The sequence below is a fragment of the Suricata suricatta genome, chromosome 11, assembly GCF_006229205.1.
Source record: "Suricata suricatta isolate VVHF042 chromosome 11, meerkat_22Aug2017_6uvM2_HiC, whole genome shotgun sequence".
In the NCBI taxonomy this organism is placed as follows: Eukaryota; Metazoa; Chordata; class Mammalia; order Carnivora; family Herpestidae; genus Suricata; species Suricata suricatta.
Window position 1 is genome coordinate 15,771,955 of NC_043710.1, and position 17,668 is coordinate 15,789,622.

The window sequence follows — 17,668 nt, forward strand, 5'->3', positions numbered from 1 at the left end:
CAAGTGTCCATCAACAGATCAGTGGATAAAGATGTGGTGTATATATGTATGTATACAACGGAGTATTACTCGACAGTCAAAAAAGAATGTAATCTTGCCATTTGCAACTATGTGAATGGAACTAGAGGGCATTACGCTGAGAGAAATTAGAGAAAGACAAATATCGTATGATTTCATTCATATGAGGAATTTAAGATACAAAACAGATGACTATAAGGGAAGGGAAGCAAAAATAATATAAAAACAGGGAGGGGGACAAAACTTGAGACTCTTAAATATAGAGAACAAACACAGGGTTGCTGGAGGGGTTGTGGGAGGGGGATGGGCTAGATGGGCAAGGGGCACTAAGGAAGACACTTGTGGGGATGAGCACTGGGTGTTATATGTAGGGGATGAGTCACTGGAATCTACTCCTGAAATCACTGTTGCACTAGATGCTGACTAACTTGGATCTAAATTTAAAAAGTAATAATTAATTATAAAAATAAATAAACTTTGGCAATACGATAGCTGAAAAAAAATAAATAAAAATAAGGGTCTTCTCTTTGGTGGAGGGGCCAACACCTTCCCCCCTCAGCAACTGATGATAAACATTAACACGATTAAGGTCATCCCTAAAAAGTGCTACGCCAAACTTTGCCCCATTCTCTGCCTGTCCTCTTTCTCTCCATTTACCTAGATATTGTTCCTCCTCACTCCCCACTCATCCATGGGCCTTCTCTCTGTTGACTCTAATCCACAGGGGATTCTTCCTTCTCTCAGGATCTGTAGCATTTAGCATCTATATTGCTAGTTATCTTGTATGTATACATCCCATCTACCCAGTTACACCTCCAGGCCCTCACTCCTTCCACAAATATAATAAAGCAGCTCCTACTCCAGGCCAAATATTGCTTGAGACACTTGGGGATGTGGTACTAAACCAGAAAGACAAGGTCCCTCTTATCATGGAGGAGCTTACTTTCCACAGACATCTGCATGAGCAAAGACACTCAAATTAGTGAAACATTTCAGATATTGACAAACATCATCGGGGAGGGGGGAGCGAAGCTGGGTAATGAAATAGAGTGAATGAGTCAAGTAGAGACTACTTTAGACCAGAGTGGCCAGCGAAAGCTTTTTGAAGACGTGTACCAAGTCAAGTCCTGAATGGTTAGGCCTGAATGGTCATGGCTGAAGGGAGCCAGCCATGAGAAAACCATGGGAAAGAGCGCTCCAGTCAAAGAGAAAAGCAAGGGCAAAGAAAGACCCAGTTTTAGGAAAAGAAGTAGCTTGTGTTTCTAAAGCATAGGAAATGAAGAAAGACAGCAGTAGAAGATGAGGGCAAGAGTAAAGAAGCAGCTCAGATTCTGTTCTTCGTGATAACTTACAACAGGGTAGTCAATATTTTATACCTTCTAACACCTTAAGGGCTGGCACTCAATGAAGATTTGAGTATCATCACCATTTACTTGTTTGAAAATACCTAGTTACTTTGATCCCAGTCATCTTCTTGTTACTGGATAACTCGCCACCCCTTCAACAAACACTTCTTCAGCACTATTGTCTGGCGCAGGGAACTGCTCACCCCTTTAATGAAGGTGGGTTTGTCCATTATGCCAAAGTTCCAGAGCATGATATCTCCCCCTTTGGAACCCACAGCCAGGGTGCTGGGGTGAGTTGGGTGCCATGCCAAGGATGTGGCCCTCCTGTCAAAAGGGGCAGCCTTTTGGAATATCCGGTAAGAAGCCAGAGAGTGCAAAAAGGACTGCTGGAGACCCTGACACAGAGAAAAAGAAAAAAGAACTAAGTTGAATTAAAATGCAGGTCCTGGGTAAACTGCCAATCTCTGCCTCCTCCATAGATGAGCCCTAGGGCCGAGTCCTCCCCCCAGAGGAAAGCAAACTGCCCCGGCTCTGTGCATGACAATATTTGCAATGTGCGTGAACTAATCTTGGAAAGCAAGGGGGCAGAGTGCATTCCAGACTGGACCTTTAAAGCATAAGACTTTTCTACCTGGCTGAATGCCCAGTAGGTCAGTCACCAAGGTAGAGGTGATCTGACCACTCAGACAACGGACTGAGCCGACCGAGCATCTAATTTTAGAACATCCCAGTAGTAAAAAGGTACCAGGCAAACTCTTGCACTTCAGCCAGGAAAACGCCTCACCTGCTGTAGTGATGGCCAGGCAGCTTTGCCCAGCTTATGGTGGTGGAGGGCCCTGACAATGCTGATGCATGATGGCGGGACCTGCAGGCTAGCCAACCCCGCCCAAACGCAGCCTGAGTCGAATCTTCTGCTAGAACCTGCCAAGCAGAACAGACACATATTTTCCTCTCTGCTCTCACGCACGGAAGGGTTTCCTGCTGAAATCTCAGAAAGAGAGCCTTGTTGTTTCATTTGACATAGCCAATCTCTCTCAATACCTCCTAAGGCCTTTCCATGGTCTGCTCAGTCTCACCCAGCACGAAAAATAAATACTGAGTAGGGGTTCAGCCCCTGGCCCCAAACACTCCCCCAAATAGTAATCCTGAAGTGAAACTAAATATGAAATAATATGAAAACAAACCTTTGCAGGGCTTCTGAGAACTGAACCAAAGAAACACAAGGATAAAGTATACACGGAACTCTTCCCAGTGGGTTGGAAAACGCATGGTAGGGTTGGATGACAATTTAAAAAATCGCATATGATGTAAAATAAAAAGATTTTAGGATAGCATAGTAGAAGTGACTAGGAAAAGAAGTATCTTTAAATCGTATATTAAGATAATGTAGAGGTGACCAGTTGTTCGCCCCGAGTCCAATCTGTTCTTTTGGAAACCAGCAGGATCCAGAGGGTCTGGCCTGGCTACTTTTGGAGACATAGATCCACTTAGAATAGGAATAAGGATGTACTTGAGGATCTGGTTTCTACGAATCCGGCCTCTTGACAACCAATTCCATCTTCTTAGGGACAAAAAACACTTTATTAACAACTCCCTGCTCCAGGGTTTTGTGCTCCCCCCACCCCCATCCTTATAGCCCCAGGTTCAAGCCCCAGTAAACCTCAGAGAATGAGTTTTCAAAGGAAGGAAGGAAATTGAGGGTTCTCACAGCGGAAACCAAGGACACACAGCTAGCAACCATGACTATCGAAATTCACCACACGCACCACCAGGCAAGGTAGGATTATTTTAAGCAGTCCTCAGTGTGCAAAAATCCTGGTACAAACGGGAATTTGAAAAGTCCGTTGTGTCTTATGTAATGGAGCTCATCTGGCTCTTTCCATCACCTGAGAGGGGTTAAGCCCAAGCTCTGTGGTGTCAAAGGACCTGCAGAAAAATGCACAGCCCAAGGCATCCTTAACTTGGGATAGCCTCGGGAAACCAACAGCACCCATCCCCCTCTCCAGCCTCCTGCGTGAGAACCCCCAAAGGCGGAATTATTAAAGCAGCAGGCGCAGGCAGTACCGGGGCCCTTCACACAGAGCTTCTTGGCCTCGGGTTCCAGCTCCCAGGGGCTTCTGGTCCTCCTGCTCTTGGGGCGCACAACCACTTCGGGGGTCTTCTGGGTGTCTGGGCGTTTCTTGGGAGCCATCGCGTCCTCCGTGCGAAAGGGTACTATGCCCTATGCCGAGATCAAGGAGGGAAGATTGAGAAGCCTCTGGGGAGAAACAAGGCGGGGACCAGGGAACTAAGCCAACTTCCCGCCAAACAGTCTCACCCCTTTCAATCTGGCTTCTTGCTCCCGCCCGCCCCTCTCAGAGAGGTCCCGCCCTCCCGCGGAGACTGGGGCACGCGAGGGGAGGGGTTCATGGGCTCCCTAGAGAAAGACCCAAAGCCTCGCCTCTAGGTTGGGCCCGCTTGTGCCCATCAGCTGATCTGCCAGAAATAAAGATGGCCGCCACTGCTAGACCACCCCACGTGAAGCCTCTTCAGACTCGGCGCTGCCAGGCCTCGGCGAGTCCACAGGAGACCAGGTGCCAATCAGGGCTTCGGCTCCGCCTTCTCTGCCTTTTAATTGGTGATCACTCCCTTTTGGGCTTTAGGATTGGCTGGTCCCGGACATAGGCCGCTTTGTAGAAAGCTAGCCACCGCCCTGCGGTGGAAATCAAGCTCTTCCCGCCAGCCTGCTTTGCCGTAGATGTCAGCACTTCTGTTTCCCCAGCTCCCTCGAATCTCAGCTTCTCTGTGCGGAGTGGTTGAAACTTGCAGCTTTTAACTAAGTTTTGCCCAAACCTGCTGAGTGTCCGCCTAGGGAGTAGGAATAGGCTGAAGGGCGTGTCAGCTAATCAGGCTTAGAGGTCTTGTGCCCTGACTTAAGCCCAAAGCCAAGGCATTGGCTCTGATGGGTGACCCTCCGCCCGGTCCCAGAAGAGACAGTTCGCATGCATCCTACTTCCTGCGACGACGAGCCAGGTAGGAGCTTCTGTTAGTGGGGGATTGCTGGGCCTTTCATTCTATGCACCAGGCGCTTTGGAAGGGTAGATCCTGCACTAACAGACAGTTAGGGACAGAAGACATTTCCAAAAATAACACTTGGGAAGAAATGAATCTTCCAAAAGAAAAATTCAAACATCGTTTCTTAATGAGAAGATGGGAAGATAAGGTCAGGGTGTTAGAAAGGGGAAGGGCAAGCTTGTGACTCTTCCATTGCTGGCTTGTGGCTGTGTTTTCAGAGCTGTGTCACAGAAGCAGAGTTGCACCCTTTACTCACACCAGCCACCCCCTTTATTCACACCAGTAGGGTGCTCAGTTCTAGAGGGATAGTGCAATGTAAGAAATGGCCCTTCCCCTAAAAAGGTTTACAACCTACTGAGCTGAGAAGAAAAATACATATGACTAGTCAAGCCATTCCAGAGAGAAGGCAATTGAATACGAAATTGTGGCATGCCAAGCAGACTTTTAGATGCATTCAGAAAAGATAATCCAACGGAGAAAGAAGTATTTAGGAAAGCTTCACAGGGAAGATGGGATTTTGTGGAGTTCAATTTGAATTTAAATAAGGTTTGGCTGGAGGAGAGAGAAGAGCATCCGAGGCACAGGCACGAGGTACAGGCACAGAACAGCTTGGTAGAAGGAGTGGGCACGAGTTACGAGAAAGAGAGAAGCAACCCTGGCATCTGGAAGCTGGCCTGGTATATCAGTTAGACCTTGGTGTTCTGTCTCAATAAACAGTTGCACAAAACACCAGACCATGATAGATCAAGGCTAAAATCTGACCACTCATGTCTGAACACAGAAAAAAGTAAGAACATTGTCCAAACCACAAAAATTACCAAACATCTCCCTATTAGTTCAGTTAATATGAAAACACTTTGTTGGCCAATTACAGCTTTAGCTTTGCTTCATTCCTTCCACCTTGTAGATAAGATTTATTGACACCCAGTCATAGAACTGCCCCCATCTCCTCTAATCCAGAGCAAAGCCCACTTCCCCGAACCTTATCCAAATTATCCAACACAAACCAGATCCTATAAGTCCTTCCTAATACCTTACAGCAATGTTCCACCATATGCATTCTCCACTTGTAAACTGCAAGTTCAACTACAGGGGCGTTTTTTTTTCTTTTTTTCTTTTTAAGTAGACTTCACATCCAGTACAGGGCCCAATGTGGGGCTTGAACTCACAACCCTCAGATCAAGACTTGAGCAGAAGTCAAGAGTCAGATGCTTAACTGAATGAATCACCTAGGTGCCCCAACAGGGATGTTCTTGATGGTATTTGGATTGGAGGCATTGATATTCATGAGAAGGGTAGGAGGCAGCTTGAAGAGGAGAAAGTTGGTCATATTGAGGATCTGTTCAAAGAGAGGCCAGATGGAAGGGTAAGTTGAATGGCAGGCAGAATTCAAATTTCATTCATTCTACTGGCATTTATCAAAACTTCTGTTCCTAGAACTATTCCAGTGATAGAGAATGCTGACATGAAAAGTGCTCATTGTCCCAGGGAGTGTGCTCTTTGTTTTTATTATTTTTTAAATGTTTATTTATTTTTGAGAGAGAGAGAAAGAGTGAGAGCTGGGGAGGGGCGAAGAGAGAGGGAGACACAGAATCTGAAGCAGGCTCCAGGCTTTGAGCTGTCAGCCCAGAGCCCAACAAGGGGCTCGAACCCACGAACTGTGAGATCATGACCTGAGCTGAAGTCGGATGCTTAACTGACTAAGCCACCCAGGTGCCCTGGAGTGTGCTTTTTAATCATGGGAGACACTGGTACAATACAATACAGCTACAGTAGGGTGCGATAAGCTTAGTGAGAGAGGAAGCACCGGATTCTGTCCAGATTGGGGGTGGACACAGGAAAAGGACACTAACTCAACTTGGAGTAAAGTTAAAAAGAACAATGTCAAAGAAGTCTTCCCAGAGAAGGGGCCACTTAAGCTGAATCTGGAGAGGTAGGAGAGGCAGGGAAGGAACATTCCAGGCAGAGAGAGTAGGAAAAGGGAAGACATGGAGGTAATAATTAGCTGTGATGGATTCATGAGCAGGGTAAATGTCCTGCTTAATGCCAGGTTTCCCCAAAATCTGTTTTTAGGATTGGGGAGCTTTTCCATGGTGAATTAAAAAAAACAACAATCATGTGTGAGTAGTGGAAACCTGCCCTGAATATGCCAGTAGAGTAGTTGGTTTCAGGTTATGTTTTGGGGTATTTTTACCCTGGGTTTTGCTGTGTTTCACCATGAAGCCTGGGGACTTCACGTCATCCATTTCCATCTGATGAACCGTCAGGTGCAGAGTGGACGAAAGTATTTCATACGTATTTTTTGATGCCGCTAACCTGATAATGAGGCGAATGCTCCGGTTTCGTGCCACAGAGAGGCTGTGCTATGGAGCACTGTTTGTAGATGTTTTGGTCTTATCTGTGACACTACCTTTGGCATAAGGCATCACAAGGCAATTCATTCAAAAGCTGCTGGTGATAGCAAATTAAGGTCTCGTGTTCACACTGGAAGCCGGGCAGACTCCGAGCATGACCCTAAATAATGTCAGTTTCTTTGATCTGCCAAACAATATGTGGCTTATGTGTTTTCTGGAACAGATAATATAGCACAGTGGGAAGGGCATTCCTATCTTGGGTTCTTCATTTTACTCCTCTGTGCCTAAGTTTCATCATCATGAAAGCAGGACAAGGTACTAAGTGGTCTTTCAGATCCCTTCCAGGGTTCAAAGCTGGGATCTTGTGACTTGCTGTTACAGCAGCAGAAACCAGCGACTGCTTTCAACTCTGGTCTCCCTGTGGAAAATTTCCATCAAGTAGGAATCATTCCTCTGGTGCAGGCCGGTACATGACTCTGATTCTGATCAAGCCTTCTATGGATCCAAAAACTCTGCTGAATATGCAAAACTACCCGTAACCCACGAGGATGGTATGTGCTGGCTTCCCACACACAGTTACTGCATCCAGTGGTTTGCAAATGACAGCCTCGAGGATTCTGCCGGGCTTGTAGGGGACCGAGGTTTAAATTCCTCCAAAAGGATTGGAAGCAGACCGAATACGGCATCCAGGGTTCCTGTTGTTTGGCATCTCCAAAAGATATTTAAATGCCCAAATATGAATAAATTCTGTAATAGTGCTAAATGACAGCATGACTCTTACCCTCTGGGAATAGCATCAATTTTCAAAAATACAGGGGCGCCCGTGTGGCTCAGTTGGTTAAGCATCTGACTGTTGATGTTGGCTCAGGTCAGGATCTCATGGTTCATGAGTTCGAGCCCCACATCGGGCTTTGTACTGACAGTGCAGAGCCTGCTTGGGATTCTCTCTCTCTTCCTTTCTCTCTCTGACCCTCCCCCCACCCCAAATACAGAAATAAGCTTAAAAAAAATACAGTTTGGGGTAGCTTTGGAAGTGTCAGACAGCTGCATAAATACCAAAAAAACCCACCTTCCGTCTTTGCTGAGGGGCGTGAGGCACCATCCACACTCTAAATCAATATCCTGTCGTGAAATAACCATAGATACAGGATGCCAGGAAACTTCCCTAGGCAGCCAGATTTGCAGGGCCACTGCCAGAGTACTGAAATAGCATATGGGAAAGTGCTTTGCAAACTGTAAAGTGTTCTACAAATAGAAGTTATTATATAATCTCCTGGCAATATGTTATTTACTGATAAGTTCTGAGAAAGGTGGCGAGGAAGCTCTTTGCCATTCTCAAGAGTTCTCACCGGCCAGGTAGCCACTGCTGAAAATCAGAGCCACTGCTGATTCTGAAGAGAATCAGAAACCAGGGGTTTGAATTTTGGCAGTGCCTTCTGCTCACTCTCTTCCAACGACTGCAAAAATCCCAAGCGGCAGAAATAAAAACGATTCTCTCTGTGATGTAGCCAAGCCGGTTGCCTATGGGTGGGTGAGTCACATGCTAGTGGGTCCGGGAGAGGTGCATTCACATCCCCTTACATTCCCATCTTCCCACTCCAGCCTCCACGGTCCTGCTTTGGCTCTTGTCCCTACTATGACATTGTAACTCCAGGAACACGTGACAAAAAACTGGCCCAAGGAACCACAGCTAAGTTTCTGTCAGGGAAGGCCGTGGGCAGCATGGGTAGCTGTGGTTCTTATTGGTGAAGCCAGTAGCCTGGAGGGGTATCTTGGTACAGGTCCACTCACAACCTCCCCAGCCCTTGAGGCTCTCAGTGGGCATCCTCACAGACACGTTTATTGTCCTGTCCTTTGTGCTTATTCTCCCTGTGTCATAAGGCCCTGGAGTCTGAAAGGTTTGTAATTATAGGCTGCCTGGAAGACCAAGCCACATTTGTGTTGGCAGCTGCTGCTCTTGTCTGCAAAGAGGCACAGTAGCAAAATTGGATGAACTATTCTGAAAGGCAGCCTGCTTTTTTTTAAGTTCATGTCATATTTTACAGATTTCCAAAGCTAACAGCGGTGGCCTCCTCTGGCCTGGTGCGGCGGGTTGAGCAGTGGTCCCTGAAAAGAGAAATCCACATCTTAATTCCCAGCCCCTGAGAATGTTATCTAGAGAAAGGGTCTTTGTAGATGTATTTAAGTGCCTTAAGACGAAGAGCTCACCCTGGATTATCCCAGTAGGTCTTAAATCCAACGCCACATGCCCTTCCAAAAGTGAGGCAGAGGGAATACAACATGGTGTGTCAACTGTACAACAACGGGGGCTGTGTGGCTCAGCTGACTGAGTGTCCGAGTCATGACCCCAGAGTCGTGGGATTGAGCCCTGTGTTGGGCTCTGTGCTGAGCATGGAGCCTGCTTAAGATTCTCTCTCTCCCTTTCTCTCTCTGTCTCTCTCCCTCTCCCTCTGCCTCTCTCCCCCACTCATGCACACTCTCTCTCTCTCAAATAATTAAAGACAAAAAACCCCCACAGCAACAATAACAAACCAGAATCGCTGTGTTGTACATCTGGGACTAAAGTAACATTGCGTGTCAACTATAACGTAATACAAACAAAAAGACTCAAAGAATAAAAACAGTGAGGGGCGCCTGGGTGGCTCAGTTGGTTAGGCAGGCGTTGAACTCTTGGCTTCACTCAGGTCATGATCTCATAGCTGGTGAGTTTGAGCCCCACTTCGGGCTCTGTGCTCTCAGTGCAGAGCCTGCTTCGGATCCTCTGCCCCCCTCTCTCTCTGATCCTCCCTTCGCTTCTGCTCTCTCTCATTCAAAAATAAATAATAAAACATTTATAAATAAACAAATAAATAAAAGTAAAAACAGTGAGGTGGAGGGGGAATGAGACACAGAGCGACAAACATACAGAGAAGACCATGTGAAGACAGAGGCAGAGATTGGAGTGATCCAGCTATATGCCAAAGCCTGCCAGACTGCCGGCAGCCACCAGAAGCTCGGAGAAGGGCAAGGGAGGGAAGATTCTCCACCCCCTCCTTCCCATTCATCGCCCCCCCCCGCCCCCCCTCCCCAAGCCTGGGGAGGGAGCATGACCCTGCTGATACTTTGATTTTGGATTTCTGGCCTCCAGAACTATAAGAGAAGAAATTTCTGTAGTTTTAGGCCACCTGGTGTGTGGTATTGGTTAGCTGTAGGAAACTGACACACCCAGTCCCTGCCGTGGGTGCTCAGCATCGCCAGGTGGGAGAGTGGCTCACTGGTGGTGGGGGTAGCAGCTCTCACACTCTCGCTTCTTTGCTGTGTCTTTGAGAAATCTTCGCACCTCTCTGAGTCTTCCCCTTAGGCCTCTTGGAGAGGGCTGTTTTGAGGCTCAGGTGCCAGAGTGCCAAACACAACGCGTGCCAAGCCACAGACACTCCATGCGCATGCGCCCCCATGTCCTCCTTCACTGCGTGGCCCGCCTCACCTCAGGCAGAGAACCCTCAGTCCGGGGTCCACCTACACAGGTTCTAACCCTTCCCCTGGCTCACGGGTGACGTCCGAAATAATGCCTGGCCCTGCCTTCCTGACACATCCATCTCTTCATCTCAGCATCTCAACCTACTGTAGCCACAAGTGAAGTCTAGATTTTCTGCTCTTCCCCTGTCTCTTTCACATTTCCGCTGCCTCGGGAAATGGCATTTCTGCCTCAGGACTCAAGGTAAAGACCTGCAAGTCATTTTCATTGACTTTTCACTTTCATTCATTTTGTTTTATGTTTAAACTTTCCACTTTGACAGAATTTCAGGCTTAACAAAGAGTGGCAAAAAGTTTACAAAGAATTCCATATACTCTTCCCTAATATTCTGAATGTAACATCAGACATAACTGCACTACAATGATCAAGATGAGAAACTTATGGGGCGCCTGACTGGCTCAGTTGGTGGAGCATGTGATCTCAGGGGTCGTGAGTTCTAGCCCCACTTTGGGCATAGAACTTACCTTAAAGAGAAAGAGAGAGACAGAGACAGAGACAGAATGAGTACTAATGACACTATTATCTAATCTATAAACTTTATTCGAGTTTTGCCAAGAACCCCGCTAATGTCCTACTCGGGTCCGGAATCCAATCCAAGATCACAGGTTAGGATTCATTTTGAAGTGTATCTCTCCCTTACCATCCACATTTAACCCATCAGCAAGTTCTATTGATCCCTTCCCCTGAATACTTTTTGAATCCATGCACTGAGCACAACTTCTACCACCCTAGACCCAGTCCCTGTCCCCGGTACCTGGACGACTGAAGCAACCTCCTAACTGGTCTCCCTCTTTTAGTTTCCCTCGAACAGAGACCACATTGTTTTTGTGTGAAGGGCTTGATAGTAAATATTTTAGGTTTTTCTGGCCATGCAATCCCCATTGCAGCTACTCAACTCCACCATTGCAATGAGAAAGCAGTCATAGACCATATGTAAACAAGTGAGTGTGGCTGTGTTCCAATAAAACTTTATGGACACTGATGGGGCACCTGGGTGGCTCAGTGGCTTAAGTGACCAACTTCAGCTCAGGTCATGATCTCATGGTGATTTATGGGTTTCAAGCCCTATGATGCACTTTGTGCTAACAGCTCAGAGCCTGGAGCCTGCTTTGGATTCTGTGTCTCCCTCTCTGTCTCTCTCTCAAAAAGAAATAAACATTAAAAAAAAACTTTATGAACACTGAAATTTGAATTCCTTATAACCTTCACTTACCACAAAATATACCTCTGTTGATTCTTTTCAACCGTTTAAGTTTTTTTTAACGTTTATTCATTTTTTGAGAGACGGAGACAAGAGCACAAGCCAGAGAGGGACAGAGAGAGAGGGAGACACAGAATCTGAAATAGGCTCCAGGCTTTGAGCGGGGCTCAAACCTACAAATTGCAAGATCATTACTTGAGCTCAAGTCGGTGGCTTAACCAACTGAGCCACCCAGGCGCCCCTCAACCGTTTAAACATGTAAAAACCATTCTTTGCTCATGCGCCTCCCAGGCTGTGGTTTGCTGGTGCCTCGTTCTATATCTGTTCCTTACACAACCTGCAGAAAGACAGTCCGTCACTCTTCTGCTTAAATTCCGCACTCAGAATAAGACAAAGCCTGCAGTGTTTGGGTGCTGCTGACTCTCTTACCTCACCCTGCACTTCTCACTCTCTCATTCACCAGGCCCTCCCCACCCTACCTTCTTTCCCAGAAGGTCAAGTTCCCATTTCAGGGCCTTTGCACACATTAGTCCTCTCCTCCGTGGTTCCTTCATTACCTAGCTGACTTTCATTTGTCTTTGGGGTCTTTGGGACTTTTTTGGGTAGAGAAACTGAAACTTCCTGAAAGAGGACTTCTCTGTCCCTCCCAAATTGAATTTATGTTTCCTGTTATTCTCTCATAGCACTGTATCTTAAATGTTTTTTTCCTTTAATTTTTTAAAAACATGCTTATTTATTTGAGAAGGAGAGAGAAGAGAGGGAGAGAATCTGTCAGCACAGAGCCTGATGTGGAGCTCGAACGCATGAACTGTGAGATCCTGACCTGAGCTGAAATCAAAAGTTGGATGCTTAACTGTCTGGGCCACCCAGGCACCCCAAATGTTTTTTCCCTTTACAACACTTATCATGATTTGTAATTATGCATACAGGCAGCTTTTATTTGGTTTTAGTGGAAAACCCCATGAAGTCAGAGAGCATGTCTGCTTTACTTGCATTGTGGACCAAGCACCCAGCCTGGTGTCTGGCATACTGGGTGTTCCTTGAAAGGCAGCTAAATCAGTGCATCCTCCACTAGAATTTCTCTTTGACCAATAAGGAGGCCCCCAGTGGTCTTCAGAGAAGGGCCAGAATGAACCAGGGCAGCTTCCTGAGCAGAGCCATCCGCCTACTGAGCTGAAAACCTGGACTGGATGTTGTGGCAGCTCTGAGTACCTTCCAAAGAATCTGCCCCGGGCGAATTCCTGACCCTGGAGAAGCTTTTTCTACGGGCCTCATGAAGCCTGCTCTGCATTCTTACCCTAATACCATCCATAGGCTGTCCTTCCTGCCCAGAACAGCTTCCCCCACGGAGGTTAACCCGTCCTGATAACGCCAACCAGTTTTTCTACCTGAGGTTGCTGGAGGTCTTAAAAACAGAGCTATTGAACCAGAATACTTTACTCAGCTGCCCGTCAGGAATGCTGGGGCAATGTCCGGAGGCCACGAAGAGAAACACAGCAGCCTTCTGCAAAGACAAAGCCTGCCCGCAGCCCTTCTCTGCCTGCTCTCCTCTCCCTTTGCAGGGCTGCCTGCCAGAGTTCCTTGGATAAATTTCATCCAGTCCCTCAAAGCACATTTCCCACTGCCTGTAGGATAAAGTCCGAACTCCTTAGAACCACCTTGCCCCTCTTCACACTCTTCAGTCTCAACTGCTTTTCCAGCTTCATCTTCCATCTGCCTGCACCCGACCCTGAACTCAATATTCGAGATATTCTAGACCAGAACTGTCCAAGAGAGTTGCCACTAGCCTTGTTGTAGTTAATTAAAATTATATTAACTTAAAAATTCAGTTCCTGGGCTGCCTGAGTGGCTCAATGGCTTAAGCGTCCTGACGTCAGCTCAGGTCATGATCTCATTGAGGTCGTGAGTTTGAGCCCTGAGTTTCCAGTTTCAGGTTCTGTGTCTCCCTCGCTGCCCCTCCCCCGCTTGCACTCTGTCTCTATCTCTCAAAAATAAACATTAGGGGCACCTGGGTGGCTGAGTCGGTTGAGCATCTGGCTTCGGCTCAGGTCGTGATCTCATGGTTCGTGGGTTCGAGCCCTGCGTCTGGCTCTGTGCTGACAGCTAGCTCAGAATCTGGAGCCTGTCTTCCTATTCTGTGTCTCACTCTCTCTCTGACCCCCACTCACACTGTCTCTCTCTCTCTCTCTCTCTCTCTCTCAAAAATAAAAAAAACATTAAAAAAATAAAAAAATAAACATTAAAATAAAAAAAATTCAGTTCCTAATGACAAGTGCAAAATAGATACAAATGGCAAAGGTTACGTACTGGACGGTGTGACTGTTCAATGATGAAATGTTTCCATCATTGCAGAAAATTCTATTTGCATAGCCCTGTTTTAGACAATATGACCTGCCCATGATTTCCTAAAAATTCTTTATTTTAATTATACAACTGACACATAAGTATATTCTCATTGCCAACTTTCTAACATTACAAAAATCTCTTTTGTCAATTTCTAGAACTCTCCGTAGAGATAGCCATCAAATTCAGTGTGGTATATATTCTCTCTGAATATTTTGTCTTTTTCATTTAACAGTGTCTCGGAGATTTTCATATAAGAACACATCTCTGGGGGCACCTGGCTGGCTCAGTAGGTAGAGCATCAGATTCTTGATCTCAGGGTTATGAGTTCAAGACCCATGTTGGGCTTGGAGCCTACCTCAAAACAAGACAAAACAAAACAAAACAAACAAACCGTTGTAGGTTAGCAAAACTGAATGAATAATAGAAAATCATTAACCTCTGGATTGGCTTCTGTAAATTGCTTTGCAAATGTATTTCTCTGTTTACTTTTCTAATTACGTAGTGAAAAAACAAAAAGCACAACTCTATCTACCTTGTGCTTCAAGCCATCACATGAATGAACTCTATGTTATTCAACCTTTTTTTCCCTCTCTCTCTGCATTTATTATTATTTCCAGATCTCTGGTGTATATACAGGATGATAATAAGGGCGCTGTTAAAATTTTTTACGTGGCTGACCTGGGCACGGGCCACTCTGAATGGTAGGGCCTGGGCCTCACTACCCTGTCCCCAGAGGGAGTCTGTGGGCCAGGGCCTCTTGGCACTATTTGGCTTATTTGGCCAATGCGCCGAAGTGACCTACCGGGCAACACCCTCTTGATGGACATTTGTTTCCAGTTTTCCCTCACTGCAAACAATATGGCATGCAAACATCCTTGTACATTTTTTTTTTGGCACTTCTACGCATATTTGTCTAGGGTAGATTCCAAAAAATGAAGTTGTCAGATCACCAAGCCGTATGCTAACACCTCTGGGGCTTGGCACACCCTGGTGCTCCCACCAAGAATGCAGAGGAGCAGCCTCTGAACCTGACTGATTCCTGCTCACCAAGACCAATCGAGTGTCTGGTGAAAGGTGGTCTCTTATGTTTTCCCAAAGTACTTCCTACCCACGCTGCATCATGATCATACACTTAAGGCTCTGCCTTATTTATCTCATATTCTCAATAAGCACAGAGCAAAAATTCAAGTGATTTCTTGACCAGATGACTGAATAAATAAATAAACAAATAAGGTACAGTGGTTAGGACATTCCAGAAACTGAAGGTGAGTGAGTTTGCGAATGTTGGTGAGCTTGGGCTTTGGACCAATCTGCACTCCCCATGCCCCCACCCCTGGTGCCCTGAGCCAAGCTGCCTCTCTAGGTTTCTGTCTATCCAGCCGTCTGACCTCGAGCATCTCATCTTTTTTTTTTTTAAGTTTATTTATTTTTATTTTGAGAGAGACAGAGACATCTTGAATGGGGGAGGGGCAAAGAGGGAGGGGAGATAGAGAATCCCAAGCGGGCTCCGCCTGTCAGCACCCAGCCCAGTGTGAGGCTCAAACTCACAGACTGTGAGATCGTGACCTTAGCCGAAACCAAGACCTGTACACTTAACTGACTGAGCCACCCAGGCGCCCCTAGGGCATCTCGTCCAGAACTCTGTTCCAGTCGGGTATTGCACTGATGGCCACGTGATCGTGCAGGGGCTCTCCGGCTACAGAGCTTAGAAATCTGAGCCCTGGGGGCAGCACTAGCAGGGGGCTGGCTTTCCTAAGGCAGCTCGGTCTCTTTTCACCTTTCAAGCAGCTCAGTATGCTGAGTTTTGGTTTACTTTTTCTCCCTGCAGTACCTTAGGGGCAATTAAAATCAGCTGCAACATTTCTGCTTTCTGCTTCCAGATTTGAATCTAAGGGAACCCAGATGCTTTCCACTCCATTTCCCTTTCTCCTTGTGATCTGACAAACAGCCCTGTTTTCGGAGCCTGTCTCTGGCCTGGCTTCCCAAGATGCCAGTCTGGCTTGCAGCCTTTATTTTTAACGGGGTTTTAATAGGCGGTTCCTGTAATTAATTTCATTCTTGTGTTTTCACACTTTCTGTCTAGGTGCCTAAAGGCCCCCAGGCACTAGGTGGGATGTTAACTGATTTAAAATAGTGTAGAACACTGTAGCTGTCATTATATATTACCCCAGTTCCTCTCATTTACAGCTTTTACAATCGTTAATTAGCTAGGGCACAGGGCCCATTTGGGAGGTCAGCCGGGTCACACGTCATGTTTCATTGAGGTAGAAACAGAAATATAGAGAAAAGTGACTTTTTCATGCCCCAACAGAGACTGGGTGTTGAAACTGGTTTCAGAAGCCACATCCTGCTGGGTACACACCCTGTGAGCGCCAAGACCAGGATCCATTATTCAGGTAGGATTTGCCAAAAGCGGTACCTCCTGGATGCCCATTTTTCGCCCTCCCGCCAGGACTGGGGAGCGACTCAGTCCTCAGCCGCCAGTACTACCACCTGAAATTACCCTCATTGATTGTCTTCAGGGCCCTTTTCCATTTTATGAGCATATTTATCTGCGTAGAGAACGCGTAAGTGACTCCTCTCAGATTCAGAAACAAGACACTTTTGCTATTTTTAAAAGCTGCAGTTTAAAAATCCGTGCACACGCACTCACGCTCCTCAGGGAGTGGTGGAGGGGCGTGGAGTGGGGACAAAGAGTACGTGCTGGAGAGAGAACAGCCTGGCCTTCGGCTTTCCAGAGCACTGCACCGTCCCCCTGGGGGCGCACTCCTTGGAGCACGCGGCGGCTTTCAATTCCCGAGCGATTTGGCACCGTCTGGACCCTCTCTCTGATCGCCCCGGGACTCTGACTCTGCTAGCCCGCGCCCCGTCTCTCCTGCCAGGCGGAGGGCTAGGTTGCCCGGTGTCCGGCCCAGAAGGGATCGGGGCGCGGGGTCGGTGGGGGTGGAGACTGGGAGGTCAAGCAGGTGGCGATTAGGTCAGCCTCGGAACATTCTTGGACCGCTCCAGTGGATATAAATAACAGACGGGCTGGCTGCGAAAAACCTCGGGGCGGGGGCTAAGGGAGTGAGGAAGGGACTTATTAAGAGTCGGGTGGCATCGTGGTGATCTGGAAAAATCTACCAAAGCTGGTGACTGACAAAGGCAGTGGAGGGGCTAAGGGATTTAAGAATGAATCTTGGTACAAAATCTGGGAATAAGAACACGGAGGGGGAGGAGCTCATGCCTTTTTGCCCCACCCCCCCATCGCGTGTCCGACCCAGTCCACAGAATTCGCCTCCAGACTGGCCACAGGGCTGTGCATGGAAAGGGCACCGGTTTGGAGTTCAGGGTCTCACCCGACTACAGATCTTGTACAAGCTGAGGAAGGTCTCTGAGCCTCAGTTTCCGTATCTGTACAATGGGAATCCTAATGCTTAAGAGAGGGTGGTTGTGAGCCTCGCTAAAACTAACTTCTAAGAAAGCTATGCTCAGCAAATAATATGTAAGGCAGTGTAGCCCCCAGGCCTCCCTCCAAGGGGCAGGCCCTATTCCTTCCCGCTTCCACGCGTCTCCCAGGCTCTGCAAAGGCCAGGAAAGGCAAAGCCGAAATCACTCCCTATAGAGGCGCGGCGCCACCTGGGGAATGGGGCCTGGCGCTTCTCCTGCCGGAGCGGATACCCACGGCCCGCGCTCGGGACGCAGCCGGTGGCCGCGATGCCTGCAGCCCCTGCGCCCTAGCCTCTGGCGGGTGGGGTTGGGGCCGCCGCGGCGAGGAGAGGGCGGGGCCGGGGGCCGGGCTTCCCGGGGGAGGGCCGGGCGCGCTCCGGGAGGCGGCGGCCCCGGCCCGAGAGCG

The 17,668-nt window shown here is 47.6% G+C and overlaps 2 protein-coding genes across 6 annotated transcripts in view; one reads left to right on the top strand and one right to left on the bottom strand.

The window, feature by feature from the left end:
- The window catches only part of DDB2 (damage specific DNA binding protein 2), a 40,581-nt gene that overhangs the window by 21,474 nt on the left and 1,439 nt on the right, over positions 1-17,668 (bottom strand). For 2 of the 4 annotated variants that reach the window (XM_029957111.1, XM_029957114.1), the window contains exons 1-4: positions 3,805-3,882; positions 3,429-3,585; positions 2,149-2,285; positions 1,568-1,759 (exon numbers count right to left, since the gene is read on the bottom strand). In XM_029957111.1, the coding sequence (XP_029812971.1) occupies positions 1,568-1,759; positions 2,149-2,285; positions 3,429-3,585; positions 3,805-3,831 (513 nt within the window). In that variant the 5' untranslated portion in view covers positions 3,832-3,882. The other 2 variants (XM_029957113.1, XM_029957112.1) reach the window with 2 other exon arrangements.
- Positions 4,097-17,668, top strand: part of PACSIN3 (protein kinase C and casein kinase substrate in neurons 3) — a 21,785-nt gene continuing 8,213 nt past the window's right edge. Inside the window, exons 1-2 of one of the 2 annotated variants that reach the window (XM_029957120.1) lie at positions 4,097-4,376; positions 16,145-16,229. The gene's annotated coding sequence lies outside the window, so the exon portion shown is untranslated. The remainder of the gene's footprint in view (positions 4,377-16,144; positions 16,230-17,668) is intronic. The other variant, XM_029957118.1, reaches the window with a different exon arrangement.